Source organism: Crocodylus siamensis, chromosome 4 (assembly GCF_052110815.1).
Source record: "Crocodylus siamensis isolate JL-2025a chromosome 4, ASM5211081v1, whole genome shotgun sequence".
NCBI lineage: Eukaryota > Metazoa > Chordata > Crocodylia > Crocodylidae > Crocodylus > Crocodylus siamensis.
This window is the reverse complement of record NC_143398.1, coordinates 165,821,225-165,841,010: the sequence shown is the minus strand read 5'-3', so window position 1 is coordinate 165,841,010 and position 19,786 is coordinate 165,821,225. Positions and strand designations below refer to the sequence as shown.

Sequence of the window (19,786 nt, the reverse complement as noted above, 5' to 3'; positions counted from 1 at the left end):
AGAGTCAGCTCCCCCCGGCACAGCATTTATACAGGTCCCCAGGATCAGAGTAATTCAAGCCAGCAGGCAGCCCTCTCACTGTAGCATCCTTGTTTCCCAGTCAGCCCCAGTCACTGTCTACATGTACATTGTGGCAGTGTAAATTACTCTACCATAGGATAGTATTTGTCCCAGACAGTACAATTCTCTGAAGGAGTGAATTAATTTACTACACCCTAATATGGGTGGATGTGTGGACATTGACACTTTACTGCAAAGCTAATCAGTCAACTCTGCAGTAATGCGCATGTGTAGATGCACCCACTGTACCTCAGTAGTCAAGACACTTCAGCCATAGACACAGCGTTAAATGTTTTTTCTACATACCTCAAGGTACCAGGTGACTCATGAATGCTGAGATGCTGAGGCAGATGAAGCATCCCACAGGAGCATGGGGGGTCCCCAGTGTACTTGGCAGCAGACCCAGAAGTGGACCAGAAGCACTTCCAGTCCACTTAGAGGTCCACCAAGAAGCATGCTGGGAGGCCCCCCTGTACCTTCCTAGCTCAGCAACTGGTGTCTCCTGGGTCTGGGGGAGCACCCAGGGTCACCCTGTGGCTGATCACTGAGCCAGGGAGGTGCAGGGGGGGCCTCCCATGTGCTTAGCAGCAGACCCAGAGTCAAAAGTGCTTCTGGTCCACTTCCGGGTCTGCTGCTGAGCACATTGGGCCCCCTCACCCCCACACACCCACACTCTTGTGGGATGCTCCATCTGCCCCAGTATCACACCATTCACAAGCCTGGTACCTCGAGGTATGTAGAAAAAACATTTAAAGCTGTGTCTATGTCCGAATCAGCATCCAATCTTCAGATTTCACCAAATCAAATAGGGAACAGTGATCCAAATCAACGAATCAAATCACTGTCCCCTGATTCAGGCCAAATCCAAATTGAATATGGCCCATTTCACACACCCCTAGTACCTACCCAAGCCTTGGATCAGTTGGATAAAGCACCTCTTTTGCAGTCCTGAGTCAGGAACCCAAGCTACAAAGGGGTTAGAGTTCAGATAGACTGCTGTGCTTAATGTTTCCTATTAGCTAGGTGTTGGTGGCTCCTTGTCCAGAAGGACAACACAGAAAACCCATATGTTGAACTGTCTAATTCTCCTCATGTTCCATAAAGAGAGACTAGGCACATAGCTCTGGATTCCTTTTGGAGCCAGACAGAAAAAATGTAGGTGTTTTGAAGCCAATCTTGTAAGCACCTAAATCCTTTTTGGATTTGGACTCATATGCCATTAAGCTTTTATACATTGGACCTCAAGGATAAAAGGCACCTTCTGGTATTTTATACACAGGAAATGTATCCCCAGAAGCCTGTAATTCATGTCCTACAGTACACTGTAGGTGTGTTGATGTCCTTCTAACATAGCTCCAGGGCTCTCATGCCTTCTCTTTCCCATCCCTTTCCACCACCACCACCCCTGCTGCTCCATGCACTTTTTCTGTCATGTATTTACATCAATTATATCCTCTTTTTTGATCAGCCATATGAATTAACATTTATTCAGAAACTGGCCACTTAGGTTCCAATGCTTAAATGTCACTGATGCAATCAGTTCTCTCAATACCTAGACATGAACTACAAAACACTCTCTAAATCATGATACTATCCTGACACTGTGTCTGTATGTCAACTGAAAAATCCAGTGAAGCTTTAGGAGAGGAAAATAAATTATGCCAATGTTTACTTTAAAACATAATACTTTCTTTTTATAACAAATTAATTAGTTACTAGTTGCTAACAAATGCTGAAAATTAATTTACTATATCTATTTAACAATTTTAAAGAATTATTACAAAAAGTACACTAAAACTCCTAGGTATGTGGACCCAGTGAAAAAGACGCTCTAGTTCTAGAGTATGAAAATATATACTCAATGTAAACTAGAAATGTTGACCCTCTGTCTTAATTGCTTACTGTACACACTTGCACCTCACCTTATACTGGTGGGAAAGTATAAGATGTTATTTTCACAGTACATTCTAACCAGAGGATGCATTTGTTAAGTTACAGGACGTCTGCTTATAAGGTCAGCAAAATGATGCCATCAGTGGTGATATGTTAACATTGTTGAAATTATCACAGACTGGGAGTAAAGAAGCACCTTGCGTCTGCCCAAGCTGCTCACCTGGCTAAGTCCTGCTCAGTGCAAAGAGTAACCAGTGGGCTCCTACTTCCTGATTTGCATCTATGTGGTTAGACCGAGGCAAGGGATAGGCAGAGCTTAGCATTACCCACCTTCAAGGGCACCAGCTAGAACACTGAGGCCACTTCAAAAAGGGAAAGTAGGCTTTTCAGCAAAAGAAGCAGTGCAGCTTACTTCTCCTTAGAGCAGCAGTTCTTGAACTCTGACAGATTGCACACCACCAATTTAAAACAACAGAACCTTAGGTACCACCAGCAAATTTTTCAGTTCAACCTGAAGGAAATTTTTGTCATATAAAGTAATTATAATCTGTTAGCACATACCACTGATAGGTTGTCTGTGTACCACTGGTGGTACCCATACCACAGGTTAGGAACCGCTGCCTTAGAGCAATGAAAAAAACAGGGACTGGACTATAACTCTCAACACCCCAGACTCATTCCTGTCTTGCTCCTGTGACTTATCCAAGCAATTAACACTGAACAATTTTAAATTAGAAAGGGTGAAATTAGACCTGGTCAAGAACTTTCTCTCATAATTATTAAAATCAATCCTATAAGCATGAAAATTTAAAATTTGGTTAGGTTTTTCATTTCTGTTGGGGAAAACAAAAAAACAAAACCAAAATATTTAGTTTTGAGTGGGTCAATCCAAATCTGAATATTTCAGTTAAAATGAATTGAAATAAAACTTTTAGGCTAGGGACAGATATTCAAAAAGCCTGAGCCTGAATTGATTCAATCTTTGCAGGTTAGTCTAACCTGGCTAGGCTAAATCACTTTGTAACTGTACAGACATCCCCCCTGAACTGAAAAAAATGCTGGCACATGCCTGCAATGGCTCAGGCTGGAAACTGGAGGATGCTAAAGCACGGGGCTGAGCTGAGCAGGGCATGGCCAGGCCCTGGCACGACACTGTGATTAAGGAGGGGTCCTTCCCCTTCCTTGATAACAGACCATTTATCAGCTCTGTTATCAGCATTTACCACCCCATCAGAAAAACAAGGCCTTGGTCATTAGTTCAAGCTCTTCTTAAACAGTTTTTTCCAAAGGAAGGACTGCAGGGACATTACCGGCTGAGCTGTTGATTAGCTCTAAAAAGCCCTATATCTACACTGTCCTATTTGCTTTACACAGTATTAGCTAGCATACCACATGCTGGCTAGGTCTGTGCTGTGGGAGAGAAGAGGGAGGGATCTCTGTTTAAGCAGCAAGGGGGACATGGGGAAGCCAGCAGCCCCTGCTGAACCTGCAAGTCTCTGTCAGAGCTCCAGCCATGGAGCAGAGGGGAGGGGCCAGCCCTGCTGTGAAGGAGAAAGCTCCATCCAGCCCAGAGAGTATGCCAGGATGCTGGGGGAGTCTGGTTTAGCTTAAACCAGCAAAGGGTCTGGGACAGACATTACATAAACTGGTTTGACCCAAATCATTTAAGTCTGATACGACGTTCAACTAGGTTTATCTCAAACTAGTTTCAGCCATTTTCAAACTGGTTTATATGCACTGAATGTCTGTTCTGTTACAGGTTTAAACCAGCTTCTGATCACTTAAACCAGTTTATATGTAATGTAATGTCTGTCCCTACCCTTAAGGGTCAGTTCAGTATTAAAGAGCATTTCCCTATTGTCAGTACCGTGGCAAGGAAGTTTGGTGCCTGGGACAAAGCCTGCAGTGGCAGCCCACCCTCACCCTGTGCACAGATCTGGGGGGCACATGGCCCCCCCATGCTTGCCCAGGAGTGCATGCGACAGTGGGAGCTGCCCTCCCCCCATCCCCGCACCTCCCCAAACAAGCCACTTGCAGCTCCATCCCATGCCCTTCCCCAGCTGGGCAGTGCCTGTTGGCACCCCTTCACATCAGTGCCCAGAGCGGTCGCCCTGCTCGCCCCCCACCCCCCTTTGCTATTGCACTGCCTATTGTCCTGTGTTGCCTCATGAAAATTATAGTTCAAGCCCCCATTTTTCTTAGTAGGTTGCTCTCCATAACCTGACCACATCTCCTGTAAGGTAGTACAGTCTCCCTTCTGACCAAGGAGTGTGATGCATATGACTGCACAAATACTATGATGGCAGATGCATCATGGGAGTTGCAGTCTGCCCAGGGAGAAAGATGGCATCAGACTTCTGCTCTATAACTGTCATAAAGCAATGCATGGCAGCAAGGTTTTATATGCAGTGTTTTGGGTCAGTTCAACAAACTCAAATGAATTTTTCTATTTGGAGAAGTGCCATGATACTCTGTTTCATTTTAAAGTTGTCAAAGCAAATCGTTTCTCTATTCTCAATTCTATTTTTTTTCTTATTTTTTCTGCAAAGAAATCCATAATTTCAACTTTTTGTCCTGGTATAGGATGAAAACAAAACTGAACTATCAGAATTTCCCACAGGTTGAAAATTCTTATTTTTTGCTCAACTTCAGATAGAAGACTCTCTCTTGCCAAGAATACAAGGACTTTTTGCTGAACTAACCCTATTAGAGTTTTGTGAGCATTCCTTATGGAAACCTGTCACACAGAAATCGCAGAACAGGGTTTATTCTAGTGCTTGTTTTATTCCTGCATGAATGTGCCTAAGGAATTGTCTACATAAGAACATAATCCCCCACTTGGAACATATTCCTTCAAGGTTCCTGTAGACCACAGTGAGAATTGGGAGATCATAAGGGAAGGTTTTCAAATGATCTTATTGTTCATTATAGGGCTCAGATTTTTTAAAAAGCTCATTTCCTATTTGGGCTCCAGAAGCAGACAGATTTGCAAGAGACCTCAGTAAATTTGATTCATTTTGGATACAGAGCCTTTTTTTCAAAATCTGGCCTCAGTGTTTTCTAATAAATATTTTTTTCACCAGTTTTCCCTAAGATTTTACTCAAGTCCTTGCATTTCTTTGTTGTAGGCCATCATAGTTCAAAAGGGGCTTTTCATGATGGCACCAGATCTTTTTTCCTCCCTGGTTCTTCTAGATCTGCCTTTCAGGTCAATCACTTTCTTACTGCATGGAATTGTGTCCTCAGGTGTCATCTCCCTTGTCAAATCTACCTGCTGCAGACATTACAGTTACCAGCTCAAGAATTTAAAAAGCAAAAGGAATCACCCATTTAATGTACAGTGGTTTTGACTGATCTTGATCTGTCATTACAGCTGATCTGCGCCATAAACTGATCTGCCATAGCTGACTTTTCCCTAGAGCAAGAAGCCTCTCCTCTTCTCTTGTGCATATGTTCTGAACTTTAAAATGAGCTTCCACTGTTTGAAGGGACAGGGAACCAATTTTGCATTAGTAGTTTGATTGGTGCCTTATTTCACAGCAACCAACTTGCATTTCAGATAATTCTAATTCTTCAAGTTCTAAGTGTTAAAAGAGAAATATAAGGCATAAGTAATTAGGAAAGATCAACAATTCTGGCTTCCTGAGCAATTGAGCAAAAAATTGCAAAGATTAAAAATATACCACCTACTGGGTCCAATGTTACCTTTCCCCCTGAGCCACCATGCGGCTTGAACATGAGTTGTAGCTCATCAGTTCTACCATTGTAGAAAACAGTCAGTTTTTATGGAACACCAATTAAAGGCTAGCCAGTATTTGCTATGACGTAGGTATCTGTTATCATTAATAGCAAACACAATGAGAGAATGGCAGGCTGTCCTTCCATGTCCAAGGGCACGTGGTGGAATACAAGCATATCCAGGGGTATAGTTTGGTAAGTGGATAGTCATGGCTGCCAAGAACGGTATGCAGTGTAATCTCGAGTTGGTGCATAGGGCTGGTAACACTTGTTCTTTGGGCCTTGAGGATGTCGGGGAGTCATATTCATGTAGTCACTCTGGAGGATTCGGTTCTTCTTGTTTTTCAGCTGCAAGGGTGGGGGAAGTGTGAAAATAATTCTGCAGTTAGTTTTTCATGCATGGGATGCATAATTAAAACAAAACAAGCCAAAACAAGTGGTGTGCAAGAAGCTTGGTCTTCTCTAGTACAAAGCAAGTCATTCATAATGAATTTAGTTTTTCCTCTTTTTCAGTTAACAGTTGGCTGTAATATCAAACATATTCCCCACTCAAAATTATTTCTTCAGGTCCTGAATTAGGGAAACATATGTATTCAAGAAAGCATTTTAGCGTGTGCTTAAACTTAAATCAGTTGGTTTAGAAATCAGAATGAACGTTCATATACAATAATCTGTAGTATTTACCCAGATTTAGTGCAAGTCTTTCATTTTATCTGCTGAAAGAATTCTAATATTAGTTTGAAGTAGTAAATGCCCTAAACTATAATGCAAAGATTTTTGTGGATAATTATTGGACCAACTACATGTTTGGGATAGACTTAGACAAGCTTTTGGATACCACAGTACATTTTTCAGGTCTTAGTGCATATTTTCTGGACTGTCACTGCTAGAACATAACTTCAGAATTACCTTAAACTAGGACTACATTTTAGCATCTTTGACAATCACATTCTTAGCTGATAGATGACTCAGAAAAAGCAGAAGCAAAAACAAATGCAATCAGCATGGGGTTCCCCTGCTTTATTACTAGAATTTTTTTAACAAGTTAATGTAAGCAAAATAGGAGTACCAGAAAATGCCTCTGCCTGTATGTAACTGTGCAGTTCTGCCCTCATATCTCTGTCCTGAAAAGGCAATTCATAAACTGTTTGAGCACCTGCTCAAGGGGAAAAGGAAGTAGAGTTAAACTTTATCTTAGTTATCTACCTATTTTGCCCCCAAACTATCCATATTATTAATAGACTTTTGCCTCATCACGCTATTGTGGGGCTGAAAAGTATTATTCCCATTTTAGAGATGCAGAACAGAAGCACAGAGCAAATTAAGTGATTTGTCTAAAGTCACAGGGGAAATCTGTGATCTCTTGAATTAATGGTCCTCAGCCTTCCTGCCCCACAGGCTGAATAAGTGGTGCAGGGCCAACCTGAAGGTGGGGTTGATCCACAGGCCTGATTCAGCATGAGTTCAGCACCTGGTATTAGTCTGTGGATGTGATGCAGTATGGGGGCCAGCTCCATGCACCAGACCTCACCAGAGAGTGACTCTACAGACCAGATGCAGTTTTGGGGCAACTCTGGGTGCTGCAGCAAATAATGCCACAATCGCTCCCCAACCCCCAAATTTCTGGATCCATGAGGAGCCCCACTGGCTAGGTAGCACAGCCACATGGACCAGATTTGGCCCAGGGGCTGGAGGTTGAGCAACACTGCCCTGAGTCATTTGCTAGTAGTCTAGTTAATAGATTATTCTAACCCAGGTCAAGCCCTTCTTAATTAATGACCCATGAAGGGCTTCCTACTTTTGGAAGTTTAAGTGGAAAGGGGGAGTTGCATACATCCAACTCAGTCTTCTCAGCTTTTCTATATCTCACTGAAGGCTAGTCTCTAGAACAATTTGTCAAAAACAGCATATACCTGTGAGTTGCCTATATATACATACATAAAAGAGATTTTTAAACCTAGAATACTTAACTAAAAAAAATTGATCAGTAATTATCAGTACCTTGAAACAATAGCAATACACAAACAGCAGTTATATTTTTGCTGCCATTTTGGGATGGAGTTCCCCAGTTGTATACTTACTTGATTTTGCAGCTATTGAGGTGCCACAGAAATTAACAGAAAAAAATGGTGTTTCAAACATTAAATTCCTGATAGTGGTATGTGCACAAATTATTTTGTATTATAACCTTTGTCGGAAAATGGTAGCTGATGATACGGTGACTGCAATTCTAGCCTAGTTATGTACTAATCTAATTGACTTGGAGAGGAGTTGCACAGATGAACCATGGGCATTTTATACATACAAGAGGGGCAAGTTAGTTACCATAAGATTTTCTGAATTTAAAATAGTAAATGTGACATTATATTTATGCAACTCTGTGACGATAAATTATATTACATATTATATCAGCTATACCACAGTATAGCCCACTGCATTCCCTGATTTTTACACATGAGGACTCAATGGCTCAGGAGGTCTCATCCAGTCCTATGTTCCTGTAACTATAAATTTAAAATTGTCTAGCAATTTTTACATGGCTGAAACAGATTTTGCAGGTATGAAAAAATGTGTGATTATAACAGAAAAAAAGGAGGCAAGGAAGTTTTTCTCCACAGAGGCAGAATTAGTACAAAAGCAGAATAAACCTGTGGCTGAGTTCAAAAACTCAGATGAAGTAGACTTGACCTGGCTGACAAGTATCATTTTAGGAAACTCGTTTAGATCCATCATTTCTAGGCAGCTTTATTAACATTCAAGAGCACTGCAAATATCTAAGTACTCAGACTACCTGTTATCTAGAGCAGGAGTCAGCAATGTTTTCCAGTGGGGAACTGAAATGACCTACCATAGGTCTAAGACAGGTGGGCACTAGGACCTGGCAGCCTGCATTGCTTCTCCCTGCCTCATGGCTGCATTGCAGCACAAGGGAGAGCCCCCACTCGATGACAGCTTGTGCTGCCTGACTATGACACAGTGTAGGGAGGGCTGCCCCTCTGCCAAAGACCCCACTGCATAGCTGTGGCATGGTGCAAGTAAAACCCCCCTGCTGCCAAATACTACTGAAGCCATGGCTCTGCAGGCCAGATCCAAAGGCTCTTCGGGCTATAGGTTCCCAACCACTGATCTAGAACAATGATTTCCCAACAAGATAAATCCAGAGATTTCGAACAGGAATCCATAGTGTTAAAAATATTCTGATCTGCTGTGGGCTTTCTGAGTTCTTTGCAAAAGAATTGCTCTAGTATTTTTCTTTAGTTAAAAATGAGTGAAAACTACGAACTAGCATTTTTGGAGGGGTGCCTTGAGAATCAGTGATGTAGAGCAATAGTTTTCAACCTTTTTTCATTTGTGGGCCCTAAAAATTTCAAATGGAGGTGCAGATGCCTTGGAAATTTCAAATGGAGGTGCATACCCCTTTGAATTATAAGTGTGGATATTCGCATATTTTTATTGATCATTGGCATCTTTTGCAGACCCCTTAGATATACTGTGCAGAGCCTCAGGGGTCTTCAGGCTACAGGTTGAAAACCACTGAGCTAGAGGATTACCAACAGCTACAGAAGCTCCAGGTAAAAACTTATTATGAGGCAAATGTAGCAGAGAAGCAGAGTTCAGCATGGTCATTCTCCTTTGGAAAGCGTGTTCTCTTAGGACAACCAGTACATGAGCCACAATACCAAAAGCAAACAGCACATAGAAAATCATTCAAACTCTAAATTATGGATCTGAAATAACAGTATTGCATTAAGGCACAGCTGCCACTGGCTGTACCTGTTTCAGTTTTCCTCTGACATATTCAGAGCAAAGTGGTACTATAACCTAACTTTATATTTTCTTATGGCCATATCTGATCCGGTTTGGACATCATTAGGAAGCCTCCTTGCAACAAACACCTCTACTTTATGTCACAATTAGTGCAACTGTGACTTTGATAAGCAATGGAAGCGCATCCCAGTACACATGTTGGATTTAATCTGAAAAGGGGGAAATGCAGCCAGGTTGCTTTGTAATTAGTTGAAAATACATATTTAAACTCAGTGATACAAGGAAAAGGCAGATTGGAAGCAGAAAAAAAATATACAGCTACGTGGTACACAATATGGAAGATCACACTCCCTAGAATGTTTCACCTCCCTAGAAGAGGGCACCTGCTGCCTCCATGACAGCATCCCCTTCACCCTTCTCCTGCATCCTGCAGTTCTGGTTTCTGAGCAGACAGAAGACATTAAATCATTGTCCCTAAACTGGAGTTACTAATGAAAAAAGGAAGATGACTATGTAGGAGCATGGCAAAGACAGCATGAAAAGGCTGCTATGTAGGCACATAAAGCAAGGGAAAACAATATTCTCTTACCGAACAGTGAATACAGGCTACAGTTATTATTATACTGTAGATAGCAAAAACTCCAATTGCTGCTGCCATAAGCCAAAAGTATCTTGTAGACTGAAGTTCTGATTGTTGGAAGGGCACGTCTTAAAGAAAGAGAATAAAGAAAACTTCAAGTACATAAAATCAATACCTAATCTCAATTTATTTACTCATGTCTCAGCCATCTTCCATCTATTCTGACCAACAGATAAAAAAACATAGGCAAAAAAGCAGCTAGATTATCAGTATATGATCTGGGGTAGAAGAATGTTGTCTTCTTTGAGACATCCATTTTGTACCTGATGTTACTGTGGGCTCTAGCATTAGGGTGTGCACTGAAGGAAAAGAATATTGGACAATTATGGTTTCATGGCTTACCTCTCACATGGATGATAGTTCCATTGCTCTTGTCACTGCAGACATAAGGAGGTGGATACATGACCTCAATTTTGCAGAAGTAAATATCAGTGTGGTTGGGATTCATGTTTGAAAGGCTGAAGATTACATGCTTCTTTTGATCATCCTGATAACCATGGCAGGTGAAACCATTAGTTGACTGGGTATTGTTACCTTTGGTTATATTCCATGAAACAAAGCAGACTTCAACTGCACTGTCTGTTCCTTTATGTAACGAAGCTCTGAATTCCTTCCCAGTTCCATTATAAGTATAGTTGCAGACCAAAGTAGCGGTTTTGTTATCTACTCTGAGCACAGGACGCTGTGTCACTAAAATCTTGTTTTCTGGGTGGAATAATGGAAACATTTATTTAAAAATATAGTATATGACTTCAAAATCACACAACAATTAGAGCATCTGATCTGTGCTCCTGCACTAACTGAGATTATGATTCTACCAATAAATACCCTGACTACTAGTCTACAGTCAGCCTTGCTTGACATCATCTTGCTACAGCTTTTCCACTTCGTAGGAATAGTTAAATATACATTGGACTACAGTGTGAGAGAGAGAGAGAGAATGAGCAAGGACAGTAGTACAGATGGCAGCCTGCTTTTCTTACCATTTAATTCATGAGGTCCTAGCTTCCATTCTGGTTATGATGCACCAGTTTTTTTTCATATGGTTGGATGAAGGAAAGTTCCAACCTGGAATATGTATATACCACGGGTTTTCTATCCACCTTATACATTTAAAAACATTTGTATTATAGACCTTGCAATACAAAAGCAGCCTTTGTAAAGGCAAATTGCTTCCTGGTAGAACACATTTCACTTATGCAATCCCATGGGATTGAACCTGGTATTGCTAATCCTAAATACATCCCTCTCACTAGCACCTGCAGGAAAATCTTAGCATTTTATGTGGACCAGATAATGACACAAGGTTGGTGGCATGTTAGCAGTTGTCACAGTAATGGTCTGCAAATATATTTTATAGCAAGGCATTATCCCCTTTGATCTGACTGGCCTAAAGTTTCCTGCATAAACAGGAAATGTTTACTGTCATCTCAGTCTCTGTACTACAATGTGTGAAGAGTCAAAACACTGAAAGAACTGTGCATGAAGCAGTCCTTCTACAAGGGAAGTGGTTTTTCCCACTTGATACCTTGCTTTGCTTTTCTGGAAAGAAGCAAAAAAAAGATTTAGCTCCTAAACCATTTTGGGAAAGGAGTAACTTACCAGGTGTAAGACTTGCCACAATCTGTTTTAGCAGGTATATGACCAAACAACTCTCATGTAAGGGTCACTTCTAACTGGGGAGTGATAAGGGAAGGTCATATTCACTTGGACAAAATGTTTAAAACATCCTTGCAGACTCTGGCAGAACTATCAGCACAGTCCTGGGGAAGGATAATGAGGACACCTTTTCCTGCCCCTGGTTATGCCTTCTACTGTAAAATCTATATTCCTTCCCCACTATCTTTGGGATCTAAGAATTCAAGAGCATTAAGAGAGTAATGGAGTATGTAAAAGCTCCCAGAAAATGAGAATTTAGTTTCGTCATATATAAATAAAAGCTTTCTGTATTTGAAATGTGATTGTGATTTGTCCAGATAAAGACAAAACTGAGACTTTTGGAAATTGTTTTGCACAAGAAAGGAAAGTGAGAGTGAGCACATTCACACATGCCAGGGGCTAGGGCTCTGCCCTGGGATGAGAGACGAAGTTCTCCCTCGGCCTGCTTTAGATCATGGTCTTTAATCTGCATCTCTCACATCTTACAACAGTGCCTCAGAGCTGCTGAACTACAGAGTCACCTGTACACTTAATCCCTACTCTAACTTGAGTAGAGGAAGGACTTGGACCTGGGTCTTCAATATATAAGGTGAGTGGCTAGACCATTTGCTTAATGTAGGTTCTCTTCACTTATGACATGCCAAGCCTCCACACTTGAAATGTTATACTGGACATAAGAAGTTTTCTCAGCAAAGTGTTGTCAAAACAGGTAGACTTCCACAAGTTTAAAGTTCCCAACAGTTCTAGTCAGATCTAAACATGTGACCGTCTGGAAGACCTTGTTCAGTTCCCATTCCTCAGCTTCCTAGTTGAATGGCAGGAGAGTGAGTGAAGCTCCCTTCATCACCCACCAATGAATTTCTAGAGGCGCAGAAGGGGAACCAATAGCTTTCAACATTGCACATACTGACCTACCAGCCATTGGAAAATATCAGTTGAGAAAAATAAAGGGAATAGCTGGAGATGGGGAGAAAAATGGAAGGTAGAAGAAACATGGAGCACCTTGAGAGGAGAGAAGTTGTCCAAGACGGGAGTGGGTATGTCTGTCAACACCAGATACAGGGAGTGAATAATAGAAGCAACTCTCCCATTGGTACTCTGAATATACGTAAGATGACTACCTCCTCATAGGCAACATAGATTGCTAGCCACCTCACTACTGCCAAAGCTGACTACTCTCCCATTCTGAGAATGGACTGCCAGCGCCCAGGTGTTTGTGCTGTTTGTGGAAGGGGAAAGTATGGGACAGCAAGAGCTACCCTACTAGCTCTGCAGAGCCCTCCTCACCAGCACAGGAACAGAAGATTCTGGCCTCTTGCTCCACCATATCTAGCATCAAAGCTGCCAAAACTCAGAATTTTCATTACATCAGAAACTCCAGAATTTTGAAATTCTTTTTCTGGTTTGGAATCAAAATGTCTATTTTCAAAATCTCCCACAGAAAGGGCATCCCCCAAACACGGATCCTGGAGTCCAGTGCTTGTTAATGAGAGAGGTCTGTCAGGACCCACTCTGCAGTTCAACAAATTTTCATTGAAACTTGGATATTTCAGCGAAATATTTCAGTTTCATCAAATCAGCCTTTTCTGACAAAGCTAATTTTAATCAAGTGTGGTTTTAAAATGAGTTTGCACTTAGTTTAGTTAGGATTTAGCACTTTTAAAAATGTAGTGGCTGGTTATATTTTTGCTAGCTGGAAAAAATCAGCCATGATCAGGGTTGGTGTGCAAAATACCCTGCTTTTCTCTCTCCAACCCCACAACAAAATAATTCTGTATTTGCCACATCTTGGTTCTAGGAATCCTATGGGGATGAAGTCTTTCCTCATTTTTGGATAACTGGAGAAAAAAGACTTTCAGCAAAATATCTGTATTCTTATTTGTTCTGCAGTAGCACCTGGAATTGGGGCTTCATGGTCATGGGGGTTATTTCCACATAATAAAGAGATATTTTGCAGCCCAGTAAGCTTACAGTATGAGACAGTATTCTTGAGCTGAATCTTACCAAAGCATCAGCAAACTAGAAAAGTGCTTCTCTCACAAATATGTATGAGAAGAAAGAGGATGCTGTGGGGCAGACCTTTTTAGGTAATTACTGTGGCAAAGAAAACCAATCTAATGTCTCTTTAGAGAAGCCACAGAAGGTACCATTTAAACTGGCTGAATGACCTTAGTAACTTTCCACGGTACTTTGCTGCTGTAGCCTAGACTCATTCTGATGCATAGTATGTATTACCAAGTAGCTTGAACTTTTCTACCTAATTGCACTGTCAGAGTATTTTTGCACCCACAGCAATGTGTATATAACAGCATGAGTTTAGAATCTATTGATGCTCCTTCCTAAGGTATCTTTCTTAAAATCATTTCCCACTTCTTGGACCTACAGCCAAATCTCTTAGCCCTGCAATGCAAACTAGATGTTATGAGCATGTTCTGTAGTTTCTTATTCAAGCACATGGAATATAGAAACAACAGGGTGAACAAAAGTCATTTCATAGGTCAGTAGATACGGAAAGTTCACAAGTGACTTGTTCAGCCCTGTTTACAGGGTCTTCTATAAAAAGTGGCTCTGCTGTATCAAATCACCAACTCAGATCACATATGAAAGTACATATCTCCATAACAATGGATTGATGTGACTTTCCATATTGTGAAAGAAATTATCGCTCATGAAAGCAAAGTGCATTAGATGAGCCGTAATACAAGTGAGTGCCCCACTTAACTCACAGCTCTATCCAGGTTCCAGAATCTTGATCTGCTATAGTCCTGCTATCCTAGTCTTGTGTTTCAGTGTATTGAGGAAAGGCAGGCATGCCAAAATGTGTATAGTTCCACAAGAAAATAAGATTAGGCCATCAATTTCTTATTTTATTTGTGACCTGAATAGGATTTGAATAAATCCTCAACGGGAGCTAAACCAATAGGATTTCAAACTAGCACTCTAAAAGACTTGGAGGGATCAAATGTTGCGCCAGTAAAGTTCAGGTTTATCTTGTCTTTAAGAATTTTTTTCTCATAAATGTCATTTGGGCTTTGTAAAAAATGATGGAACGCTGAACTGTTTAGTAAGTGTTTTCATTTTTGTGTTTTTTCCCCATAAATAAGGTTATAATTGCTGTTCTCAAAGGTTGCTTTCAATTGTGCTATATAATCATAAATAACTATATAGGGTCCTAAATGTATGTGGCATTAACCAACCCAGAAAGCAATGGTTATGAAAAATTGCTGTCTACAATTTCAGAAATTGGTAACGCCTGGAGCAGAATAATTAAAATCCGCAGGACATTCTCTATAGCAAAACTGAGTGCCTACGTAAGTGTCTGCAGGACCTTAGATTTTCTAAGTGATTAATGAACATAGTGTATGTAAGTTCTCTTAGAGCTTTGTTTACCATGTATCTTCATGTTTAACCTATATCACGAGAGGGGGTAGAACTTCTCATTATGAGAATATATTTAGCAGACATAATGTCAGTAAAACACTGACATTCTGATCTTAGATGCTTACTGCAAGTGAAGCTCCATAGAAGTCATGTGTTGCCAAGAAACAGAAATAGTGAAAACAATGTATGGAAAAATATTTTTTTCCAGAGCTTTCCATGACTCATCAGCAGGGGTTTAAAAATGGTCTACTTTTGATTGGTAAAATAGAGATGAAAAGAGTATTATTCTCCTTTTCTAAAGGGGCATTGACTTCTGTAATTCTTTTGCCAGTAGTAAGAATATGGGATGAGATTTTGATTGGTTAAACTGTTATTCTTTAAAAACAGAACAGGAAAAAGATGCCTTTGAACTCCTTGGGAAGGGGAAGAACTGAAGGTAACTAAAGAAGAAACTAATAAGAAAACAAGGTAAATCTATCCTCTGGCCACTGATCTGTGATACTCAGCTACATTCAGAGTTTTCAAGGTTCTTGGATGGCTAATTCATCCAGCTGCTCTGTGATGTGGGGCCCTTTGGTCACTACAGATATCCATCCTTGCTAATCTCCCTTCCTTTATTTAAAGTACTGTATGAAGAAAGGTAGTCAATGCAAGGAGATATGCTACTGCTTTCATTAAACTCAGTTTTCAGTTTGCTGAGTCTGGGAGTTTGATCTATTCAGAGAAGAGGAAACATATTAGTGTTATCCTAATCTTGGGTAATTTAGTTTACCTTGTATAAACACCAGAGATCATTCAACATACCAGTTAGAGGACACTTTTTAACCCAGAAAAACTGTAAGCCAGCAATTTTCCTATAGTACAAGGGTAAGACCATGTGCATTATATGGTAGTGGGAATCCATAGTGTATTTACAAAATATATTCTGTGTAGACAAATATAACCACCTGCATCTCTGTTAGTCTAGTAAAATAATTCTCCAGCTGGAAAGACTAATAAGAAAAATGTTTTAAAACAATGGTACTAATACAAAGATTATGGTTCAGGTCCAGTAGTTGACAAAACACAGCAGAAATGGTCTAAGTACACTTGATCCTGCCTCAGAGGAGGGGTATATAGTAAAGGATCTCTTGAGATGCCAACCCCAATCTTACATTTCTATGATTTTAGGCGAAGCATCCTGTGAGGTAGGTTTTTTTCAGTAAGAAAATGGAACAGATTCTGCAGTTTTTAAGCAGACAGCATTCTCATGTATTTTAATGGATGTTTGACTGCAAAACTTGGATCACCCTTAATACTGACCTCTTATTAAGCCTCTCTCATCTTAGGATCAACTTTAATATTGTGCACTTATTAAGCCTCTATCATCTTAGGAGCTAAAGTGCAGATGAAACGAGCAAAAAATCAGAACCTGAATAAGCCTCAAACATATATGCTTCTTTAAGCATTTGTGTAGTCCCAAAGAAGCTATTATAACAAGTGAAATACTTAATTATGGCCGCAGTGTGCTTGTGTACTATTATACTATATAATATAACATAGTATATTTCATTATATACAGCATGCCACAATTCAAAAGATTTGCTTAAAAGCTGCTGACACCTCACGGATATTTTTTTAACTGTTCAACACCTCATGCTGCTGTCCCCTTCCTGTAGTCACTATCATCTCTGCTAACACAGCTGCCTGCTGGGGAAATAATTATGATGTTTCAAAAAAGGAGTTTATAGCAACAGGAGAGGAATAAGGAGGAAAAAAGGAAATGAATTCTTAAGAATTACAAATCTTGAACAAGTTCAGTTCAGGACAATAGATTTGTGTTTCTTTTTTGCTGTAAATATACAAAATGATGACACATAGAGTAGACCTGACAACATGAAATACTTTGAGTTGATATTATCCTAGCAAAAAATATCGTCTTTTGCATGCTTAGCATTTGATATACCCCGTGAAAAGATCTGGCAGTTACAAAGTTACTAAAGCTGCATTGTAGAGGTGATAATAAGACAGAGTAAGCACAGCCACAACAACTGAAATTCTAAAAAGCTTCAGTAACACTTCAGGGTTTCTAAATAGGCAAATAATCATTTTTGTTTTCAGAGGGAGATTGAGTTTTAATATCCACCTGTTGATTGTGGAAAAAACAGCTTGTTCTCAATAAGCAACTGGTTTTTTGCTTATTATATTTGTTCATTTTCAGTCCTACTGACTGGGGTCAACTCACAGGACAATCAGGGATGCACATTGGACTCCTGAACTTGCAAAAATATGCAAGGAGAAAATCACTTTCATAAAAACCATTTTGATACCAAAAATAAAGAAAATCTATCCAATGTTCAAAATTAAGAAATGCCAGAAGGCAAATGTACCCTAGGCTATGTTATGCCATTTCAAAACATATCCTAACTGAGGTTAAATAAAAAGAAATTCTGAAGACCAAATTTGGAGAACACCGTGATTTTAAAAAGTTGTATTTGTATCCGTTTTATCAGCATGAAATATCAGTTCCCATGCATCCAATTCCAATATAATTTAGGGCATTTGCATTTAAAGCTGCCCTTATAGTCCCAAAATAATAAAAAATGTAATGGAGAGGATCAAAATGGTTTACCTGTTACATCAACGACTTGAATGATGCTGAGAGCAGTGAGTATCCAGAGTATCATGGTGATAATGGTGGGCTGGAAACCTTGACCCCACCCCCTGAACGACCTACAATAGACTGCACCACAAGGCAACCTGGTGGGTTTAAGCAGCTCAGTCACTTGTACATTCTCTTTCTTCCTATTACTCCCTCAGTAGCACATGATATACACCCAAGTGAAACCACTATAATGGCAACATTTCAAACAGGAAGTTAAATTTTTTTGATGACTTTATCATTTCATGTTTAGGGAGCCTCATGTCTTTTTGTTAAAATGGAAAGCTTGTCTTTGGTTAACCTGCACATTATATGAGGAAATGGGAGCCCCTCTGTTGACATTAAGCCCCATGAGGGATCTAGTATTTGGGGTCTTGCAAAATTGTTTCTGTTAGATGGAGAAATAGAGGGTATCAGTCAGGTACATTTATTGGTGTAGTCCCATTGATTTATAGAGACTGTACACAGTGTCTTGTTTTCCTGAATACAGTAGCTCAGGCTATTTGTTTGTTCTTGATTTCCAAATTTGCCTCTCCTGTGAGTCATGTGTCCAAGGAGCCCTTTCTGTCTCCTTCTTCTCCAGGCCATGATCAGAGCTATTTGTCTTGCTGTTTGCAGTTTATAATCCATGATCTCTCCCTCACACAGTTTGTCCAACAGTCCCCTAGCCTTGGCCCCCTGTTTGCAGCTAGTCCCTACGAAATCCATCAGACATTGCTCAGACTTCACCATTAAGCCCAGTTCCTGGGATGATAGCTTCCTGTTGTTTCCAGGTGTTTTTACTTAAAAAGCCATTCAGTTTCTCCACATGTTTAGGCTAAAAAACTTGCTTGATGGCAGCCATTAATACCTTCCAGAGTAACATCATCCATCTTCTCTCTGCTCTTCACCCTCTTGACATTTTAAATGGTGACACCCTGTATGAAATCTCCTGGATTGAAAGAAAAGTTAAAATTTACACCAACTTAACTGCATGCACAGTGTCTTTCTGTTGGACATTGCAGCCGGATACAGGTAAACCTATGGGATCAGAGGGCCAGGGCTTGGGGACTGTCAAGGAGGCTTGGGGGGTAGGAGGGTTGTGGGGCATGTGTGGCAGGAGTGTTTGGAGGGGATATGTGTGGGGAGGGGATTTGGGGCATGTGTGGGGGAGAGAAGGCATGTGTATGTTCCCATGACACGGTGCGGGTGCCTACTGCCGCTGGGTGTAGTTGTCTGGGTGCTGGGGCTGAGGTGGGGCTGGAGGATCTGAGGCAGCACTTGGTGCCACTGGCAAGCCCAGCTCCATATTGTTGCCAGCAGGCTCCACCCAGAGGCACCTGCCCCTCCAGCGGGGGAAGGGAAAGGGGGCTCCTTCAGGGGTGGTGGGGAGCTGTATGGCCAGGCTGGTGGCACCAGGGGCCAGTGCCTGTTCTCCCAGGGGCAGGGGTGGGGTGGCCAGAGGACACTGCCCAGGGGTGTTTGTCTGGGATGCCTGGAACTGTGTGGGAGCCCTAGACCAGGGTGGGGTAGTGCCACAGGCATCCCCTCCTCCTCCCTCTATACCATGCTGCGGCTGGGCTCACTCTACCACCGCCCATGCAAAACAACCCCCACCCCTGCTGCTGGGGATGCCAAATCTTGGCAGCCATGGCAGCACGACTAGCACGGGGCTTCCAGCAGCAGCAGTACCAAGTCTCTGCCCCTCTTCCACCTTCCCATACCATCCCACCAACTGGGCCACAGAGGTGGCTCCTGCCCTGTGCCAGTCCAGTCAGGCTGCAGCCCTGTGGCCTGCACTCTGCTGTTGGCACAGAAATCTGGGAAGACATGTGCCCCCCCATACCTACTTAACACATGGCCAATGGCATCATGTATGCCCATACACCCCCTGCTCTGCACACCCCCATGCCACACACACTGAGGGGCATGAGGGCATCTGGGGGCCCCCTCTGATGCTGGGGGTGCAGGGGATTCCAAGTCAAAGTGAGGTGCACCACCAGAGGCAGGGCAGGTAGGGGACAGTA

At 41.4% G+C, this 19,786-nt stretch overlaps 1 protein-coding gene across 1 annotated transcript; it reads right to left on the bottom strand.

The window, feature by feature from the left end:
- Window positions 1–4,536: 4,536 nt before the first annotated feature.
- CD28 (CD28 molecule) lies at window positions 4,537–17,832 on the bottom strand. Its single transcript, XM_090041219.1, has 4 exons — window positions 17,751–17,832; window positions 10,442–10,804; window positions 10,049–10,167; window positions 4,537–6,039 (listed from the first exon to the last, which is right to left on the bottom strand). The coding sequence occupies exons 1-4, from the start codon at window positions 17,803–17,805 to the stop codon at window positions 5,899–5,901; spliced, it is 678 nt and encodes a 225-aa protein (XP_089897345.1). The 5' UTR covers window positions 17,806–17,832; the 3' UTR covers window positions 4,537–5,898.
- Window positions 17,833–19,786: the final 1,954 nt, after the last annotated feature.

Bases quoted from the DNA above. Each gene is read 5' to 3' on its own strand.
- CD28 (XM_090041219.1), bottom strand. From the start codon at position 17,805: ATGATACTCTGGATACTCACTGCTCTCAGCATCATTCAAGTCGTTGAT. The intron at 10,168-10,441 runs GTAAGCCATGAA...TCTTTCTTTAAG, and splicing joins AACTATCATCCATGTGAGAG to ACGTGCCCTTCCAACAATCA. The intron at 6,040-10,048 runs GTAAGAGAATAT...CCACCCTTGCAG, and splicing joins TAGCCTGTATTCACTGTTCG to CTGAAAAACAAGAAGAACCG.